Source organism: Crocuta crocuta, unplaced genomic scaffold (assembly GCF_008692635.1).
Source record: "Crocuta crocuta isolate KB4526 unplaced genomic scaffold, BGI_CrCroc_1.0 scaffold323, whole genome shotgun sequence".
Taxonomy (NCBI): domain Eukaryota; kingdom Metazoa; phylum Chordata; class Mammalia; order Carnivora; family Hyaenidae; genus Crocuta; species Crocuta crocuta.
The window spans coordinates 2,401,453-2,409,341 of record NW_027536465.1 but is presented as its reverse complement, the minus strand read 5'-3'; the positions used below and the strand labels follow the sequence as shown (position 1 = coordinate 2,409,341).

The following is a 7,889-nucleotide window of genomic DNA, read 5'->3' as shown; positions in this document are numbered from 1 at the left end:
CAGACCAGTCCGCCGAGTTTTGTCATACTGTGTCCTTTCTAAGGTCATCCATAGAGTCAGAATCGACTACTTGTCTGTTTGATAAAGTGATTGGAACTCTGAGTGATTAAATGACCTAATGATGGTTACCTCTTTGATTGATGGCAGGCCTCAAATACAATGACTGCCACATTCTCTTATATGACACATTGTCATTCCCTACCTTCTAACCTGTTTTCATATCTTTATTTTATCACCATGGGAGGGGTATTTATGTGAGTATAAATAGTACTTTAGGGGAGATTTCTGCATTTTTACTTACCATAAAATTTGTATTTCATTTGAATTGTAATTCTTTTTCATTTGTTAAAACAATGATCTGGTGGCATGAATTGTAATTGCTTTTACTTTATTCAAGATTCTAAGTGTATGATTTTAAATGTGCTCATCCCTAATGGTAACAATGATTACCAGGTGCTGGACAAAGTTCTAGAGTCGTCTCAAGTAATTATTATGACATCCTTATGAGGTTATTTTCCTTCCTTTATAACTGAGAGAGCTGAGATTCAGAGGTGTTAAGTAACCTGACCAGTGTCACAGAACTATTAACTGGTGAGGCTAGGAGTCATACACTGCAGTTGAATTCTAGGTCCTGCACTTTTCTCTCTACTCTAATCTACTCTAGTCTAATCTCTAGTATATGCTTCTTTATAATAACGACTTCAGTTACACCTTACTACAGAGTGGCTGTTCCTGAAGACTATATAAAATAATGTTTTGGGCACAGTGGCTTGAGCAGAGAAGTTGTTGGATAAATATTCAGAGTTTACTTTCTCTTTCCTCTTCTTGGGATCAGGGTGCATACTATATAACGTCTTTGCATTCTCTGTTGTACTTTGCACATTGCTATGCCACTTAACAAAGCCCTTTCATGGGGGCTCCTGGGTGGCTCAGCTGGTTAAGTGTCTGACTCTTGATTTCGGCTCAGGTCATGATCTCATGAAATGTGAATAATCAGTAGATAATGGAAAGTAGATGCAGAGACATAAACTAGAAGTTACGAGGGGCTGGAAGGAGGAGGAAAGGGGGAGTTATGTTTTATGGTACAGAGTTTGTATGGGGATGATGAAAGAGTCCTGGGCATAGATAATGGTGATGGTTACACATTATGAATGAATTTAATGCCATTGAACTGTATACTTGTAAGTGGCTAAAAGGATAAATAGAATGTTATGTATATTTTGCCACTAAAAAAAGGACTACTATATGAAAGCTACAGAAATTAAGACAGCATGGAATATGTGAAAGTATAGACCTACGGATCAGGGGGACAAAATAGAGCACCCAAAAGAGACCTTCTATAAACATGAAGTCAGTTGATTTTCAACCAAGATGCCAAGGTAATGAGGGAAGACACTGCATTTTTGACAAATAGCATTGGCATAGTTAGTTATCTCCACGGCAGGGGTGTATGAACTTCTTACCTCAGAGCTATATAATATCTAAAAGTTTACTTGGAATCTGTTAAAGATCTAAACACAAAAGCTAAAACTATAAAATTCCCACAAGAAAATAGAGACAAAAGTCCTTACAGTCTTCTAGGCAAAGCTTCGTTGGAACACTAAAGGACCAACCAAAGAAGAAAATAAATCACAAGTTGTTATTTGAAAGAAACTATTAAGAAAATGAAAGGGCAAGCAAAGGCTGGGAAGAATAGTAGCAATACATATATCTCAAAACAGGGCTTCTATTAAGAATCATTTAAGTTCTTATAATTCAATAAGATAACATAATAAAAGTTGGCTAACAGTTTAAACAGACACATCTTAAAACAAAAGGGACGATAAACACATAGAGTGTCATCTCCTTTTACCATCAGGGAAATGCAAATTAAAGCTACCATGAAATTCTATGACATACACACTAGAATAGAAAAATTATGAACACAGCTGGCAATCCCAAGTGTTGCTGATTATGCGGAGCAGCCATACCTCTCATATATTACTGATAAGAATGCAAAGTGATACAGCCACTTTGGAAAACTGCGTGATCCATTCTTAGAAAGTTAAGCATCCATTTGCCGTGCCATCTAGCAACCAGATCGTGGATTTGAGAAATGCAAAAGGGAAATGACACATTATGTCTACACAAAGGTGTGAACTCAAATGTTCAAGCAAATTGTGGCATGCCCTCACATAAAAGGAATAAAGTACCGATACATGTGACAACGTGGAGGAATCTCATGAATATGCTGCTTAGTGGAAGAAGTCTAGACACAAAATGTACTTATTTATGATCCATATACATGAAGTTTGAGAAAATAAAACTAATCGAAGTGATGGAGATACTGATTGCAAGGAGGTTCCAGAGAACCCTTCAGGGTGATAGGAATTCACTGTATCTCAAATATGATGGTAGCTAATTCAAAACCCCTGAATTACATACATTTAAAATAGGTGCATTTTTTAGGGCGCCTGGGTGGCTAGTTGGTTAAGCGTCCGACTTCGGCTCAGGTCATGATCTCATGGTTCGTGGGTTCAAGCCCTGCGTCGGGCTCTGTGCTGACAGCCAGCTCAGAGCCTGGAGCCTGCTTCGGATTCTGTATCTCCCTCTCTCTGACCCTCCCCTGCTCATGCTGTCTCTCTCTCCCTCAGAAATAAATAAAACATTAAAAACAATTTTAAATAGTTGCATTTTATTGTTAGTAAATTATACTTCCATGAAGTTGATGTAAAAAAAAAAGTGGGGAAAAAACCCCACTTAATATGGGTCCTGGCACTGTTTTTGGGATTTAGAGACCAGGCTCTGGAGCCACATTATTAAAAAAATTTTTTTTTAATGTTCATTTAGTTTTGAGGGAGAGAGAGATAGAGCATGAGCAGGGGGAGGGGCAGAGAGAGGGAGACACAGAATCCGAAGCAGGCTCCAGGCTCTGAGCTGTCAGCACAGAGCCCAATGCAAGGCTTGAACCCAGGAACTGTGAGATCACGACCTGAGCCTAAGTCAGCAGCTTAACTGACTAAGCCACCCAGGCGCCCCTAAAGCCACATTATTTGAGTCAGAATCCTGTTCTGCGAACCTGGAGAGGTTACCCTTTGTGTTTTAGTTCTTTCATATGTAAAATAAGGGAGTCTTGATGGTTTTGTTAAGATTGAGTTAGTGCTAAGTGATTGTAACAGTGACCGACACAGTGAACATTCAGTAAAAGTTAAGCTGTAACGATTATAAATAACAGGAGTATCGCTGTTAAATATTTTTCTTCTCCACGTCCCCTGTGGGGAGGAGACTGACTCACACACCCTTGTGGCCTAGGTAGAAGCTCCCTGTGTCACAGTAAATTGGGTTCCCATTAAGTCTGTTTCTCTTCATGTACTTTGGCAGGGATATAAGGAGCTATGTCTGAACAGAGATGACTAGATAGCAGAGAGGGCAGGAAGAAGCATGGTTCAAGAGACTCTAGAATGCTAAGAACAAACTGAGGACTGATGGGTATGGGGGGGAGGGGAAGGGGGGTGATGGGCATGGAGGAGGGCACTTGTGGGAATGAGCACTGGGTGCTATATGGAAACCAACTTGACAATAAGCTATTTTAAAAAAAAAAAAGCATGGTTGTCTCAAGGGTGGAGCGAGCCATCACTGTTAGTTAAGCTTGTCTCTCCTTGACCTTCTTCACCTTAGAAGTTTCAGTTCAGCATCTGAGAATACTGCTCTGACTAATAGGTCACCTTGCAGTGTCCCCATAGGAACCCATTCTTGCAGTAACGTCCAACGCACCTCATCGGAGGTTGTCCAGCATTTGCTTCTGAAGGAGGCAATGGTCACAGAGATGCCGAGCTCTACTATGCTGATGATCAGTAAGACTGACAAAATTCCCTGTAAATAGTGAGGATAAATATATGGCATTTGGAATGAAAGCTATATCGTTTTAAAGGTAAAAGCCAAGGACTATTTACACTGTATGACCAAGTAAGGGATAACCCATATTTTAGATGCTCCCGTAGCCATCAGTGACTGAACAGTTTTCATCATGTCTTTTTGATGAGCAGAGATAACAAACCTTAATGCCTATAGGGGACAGGCAACCATCCCAAATGAATGAAACAGAAGGGGAGACGGTAGAGAATAAAGATATTCCTAGAATGTGTCCATTACCCAGTACTGAGCAATAGTTCCCATGTGGGAATATGGACCCCGGGATGTCTTTCTTCTTTCCTAAGGAAGCTGAATATACACATTTTTAATGTGAACATTTCCAGCTTTTCCTTCACTTGTGTGAATCAAATAGAGCAGATCTGCAGGCTGGATATAGCTCACAGACTGCTGATTTGCACACTCTGCTTTAAGGTAATAGTTAGATGGAGAAGCAGCATATGAAATAGCATGGTGTCAAAAAGCTTAGACTGAAAGAGGTAGGTGCAGTCAGGTCCAACTTAACTTGGTTAAGTGACTGAGTCTCTAATTCTTGGTTTCCCTATAACCCATCCAGAAACCTGGATTTCCCCCTGTTTGTTGGTAAAACTGGAATATATGAAATGCCTACTGTAAATTTGCTGCTGAACAAGATAGACCTGCTGCTGGTCATTGTAAGACTTGCATCAAACAAGGGAGGCAAACAGTAACAGATAATTAGACAATTATTTGCTTAACTAAGCTGTGGTAAGTGCCATGAAAAGGTATTGGGAGCTATGCACTACTCTAATGAGAGATCTGAACACATCAGCCCTGGGAAGAGTAGAAGCGGGACCAGGAAGGACCTCCTAAATGAAGTCAAGTTTAAACCGAGGTTAAAGAAGGAGGGGGGAGTTTTAATTGGGTAGGTGGAAGAGGGTAGGCACTGGGCTGGGGAATATTTGAAGCAAGAGAAAGCTGGTCTTATGGTCCTGGGGCAGTGGGTATTTAGCACATTATGGAATTTGGGGAAGTGCCAGAAGTGTGGAATGAGAAGGGTAAAAATACAGAGTAATGTTGGCAAGGTAGGTGTTATAGGCTTTTGTAAATCTTTTAACATTTGTGTCTTAATTCTGTATTTCACAAGAAGCCCATTAGTAATGTGCTCAGATCTACATTTTTAATTGATGCCTCTGACTACAGTGTAGACAGTAGGTTTGTCTTTGAGACAGAGGATATCCGTTCAGGAGATGTCTAGAGTCCACTGTTCTGGCTTGTGTGTTTTTTTAAAGCTTATTTGCAAGGCTTGAATTACAGTAAGGAATTGTAGAGTTGTATACACATGAGGTCTTGGAGTGGATCGTTCATGATTATGTATGTAGGAACTAATCCTGCAAAATTCCCTATTCATGCACAGCTGAAAGTAGACAGCAGAGTTTTATAGATCTGGAGATTTAACCCTTTCGGTATACAGTTTCTTCCTGATTCATACTAACATAATGTATAGTAGTGGTCTCCTGTCCACTAAAAAAAAAAGAATAAGGGATTATAATGTACCGTATTCTTGGTCCAATTAGGAAAGAATTGTGTTCCTTACATAGTGTCCTGGCTTTGCTTAGTAACTTTTTTTTGAGTCTAATTCTGGAGTTTACCTCAGAACACATGGGAACGTTCTTAGGCTCGTTTTTATAGGTAATTATGAGGATTAAAAAGATCTCATATCTGGTAACTGGTAGTTCTTTTCTCTTTCCTTCTTTATTTGGGAAGACAATGTCCCGTGATTCTATTTCACATCAATCCAAACAGGTCAACTCTCACTACGTTCTAGGACCAAAGCCTTCAAGGTGTGGCTGATGGAAATAGAATGAAAGCCTAGGATTTACTTGGGGAAGTAAAGGGAGAGGACTTTGGGAATCACTGACATGTATTAAAAAAAGTCACTGAATACTACTAGATAAATATTGAAAATTACACCTACAATTGTATTTCCTGGCAAAGATACATCTCATCTGCTGTCATGAATAACACTGCTACATTTATGTAAAATAAGTTATGTTCTAAGATTATTAAAGTACATTATTAAGCAGCTTAAACACTTTCTCCCACTATATTTTGTTTTTAGTATTAATTGAGTAAACTTTTTAGATTTTGTTCCTCTTTAATTCTAAAAAGGTAAAATTTAATGCAGTCCATGTCCGTACTAATAGTAATAGCCAAAACCTGTTGACTGTTTACACTATGCCAGGCAGTGTTCTAATTTAAGTAATCTTCACAACAACACAATGAGGGAGGTACTCTTATTATCTTCATTTTGCAACAACCCAATGAGGGAGGTATTCTTATTATCTTCATTTTCCAGACAAAGAAAACTGGGGCTTAGATAAGATATATTAGTCCAAGGTCACAAGTGTGTAAGTTACACAACCAGGATTCAGACCCTGAATCACAGTATCTTTTTAAGAGTTCACTCAAATGCTGACTCAACTTCCATTATTAGAATCAAATTTAATGACTTGATGCATCATGAACATAGGTCAGGTAAGATTGTACAGATTCACTGTATGGAGAAGGACCACTTACATTGAACAGGATTCTACCTATGACACATATTCCTTCGAGGGAAGGCGTCTGGCAGTACTCATGCTGGTGTCTGTAGCTGATAATGGTTAGGGTAATCCCAGCCACCGCAACCAAGGAACTGATGACATTCATGGCTGTGACACCTAGTCCCTGGGAAATAGTTTTAAAAATAATATTAAAATAAATAAAAACCAAACCAAATCAAAAATTCCTTGTAAGGGGTGCCTGGGGGGCTCTGTTGGTTGAGCATCCAACTCTTGATTTCTGCTCAGGTCCATGATCCCAGGGTCATGGTCTTGAGTCCCATCATCAGGCTCTGTGCTGAGTGTGGAGCCTGCTTAAAGATTCTTTCTCTCTCTCTCTCCCCCTCTTTCTCTGTCCCTCTCCCCTGCTTGCACTCTCTCTCTCTCTCTCTCTCTCTCAAATAACAAAATAAAAAATAATTTTAAAAACCATGTGCTTTAAAAATTTTTTAAAATCCTTGTAAGAAATTCTTAGTGCATTTGTCTTTGCAGATACCCCTCAGGGATGAATTGCTCCATCAGGTCAGCATGCTTAAAAGGCAAGATAAGTCAAATCCTGATTCATCAAAGTCAGAAGACAAACTAAGTTTTAGAATGAGCCAGGAAGCCAAGAAATAGAATGAGTGGAGAATGAGTGCTCTATGGTTAATGCTAAATAAAACATTCATTTTACCCAAATGCACCATCTTTCATAATCTACAAGCAAAATGGTGTATTAGAAGATATCTTGGCCTTATAATTAGACTTCATTTGAGTCCTAGTGAACGAGGGCCTGGTAAAAAGGTAGCTAATTTCTTGGAAGCTCAATTTCTACCTCGAGAAATGAGAATAATGTCACTTAATTTTAGGGCAGTATCCATTTATTAATTTTAATAAATGTTTAGCATACCCCGACTCTGTATCCAGCACTTCATTAGGCCCCTGGGACACAAAGATAAACACATTCGATGAGGTCCTGCCTTCCTATGGCTTACATTCATTCCCCCAGAGGATTCAAACAATAACTGACCAAATCCCTAACATATTTACAGATTGCTACAAATTTGGACTGGGGTTTAATGATTTGCTTTCTTGATTTCAGTGTCCCAACATGGAAGGTATTAAAAGTCTAGATTGCCCCACCAAATTCCCTTCATTCACTCCATATATATATATATATATGTATACATATATACACACATACATATGTTCCTTTATAACATACATATTCACTCCATACACACACACACACGTATACACACACACATACATATGTTCCTTTATAACACACATATATATTCTACTCCATATGTGATATGCCTTGTAACATATACCTTTAAAGGAAGGGCCAGGAAGGGGGTGTGGAAAGGGGGTGCAGGAGTGTCTTATTCATAACCTACTTCCAGGACTGCTTCTGCTTTTTTTTGTTTTTTGTTTTTT

At 39.0% G+C, this 7,889-nt stretch overlaps 1 protein-coding gene across 1 annotated transcript in view; it reads right to left on the bottom strand.

Moving 5' to 3' along the window:
* MS4A14 (membrane spanning 4-domains A14) overlaps positions 1-7,889 on the bottom strand; it is a 20,236-nt gene that overhangs the window by 5,995 nt on the left and 6,352 nt on the right. Inside the window, exons 4-5 of the mRNA XM_077748903.1 lie at positions 6,448-6,597; positions 3,754-3,852 (exon numbers count right to left, since the gene is read on the bottom strand). Coding sequence (XP_077605029.1) covers positions 3,754-3,852; positions 6,448-6,597 — 249 coding nt within the window. The remainder of the gene's footprint in view (positions 1-3,753; positions 3,853-6,447; positions 6,598-7,889) is intronic.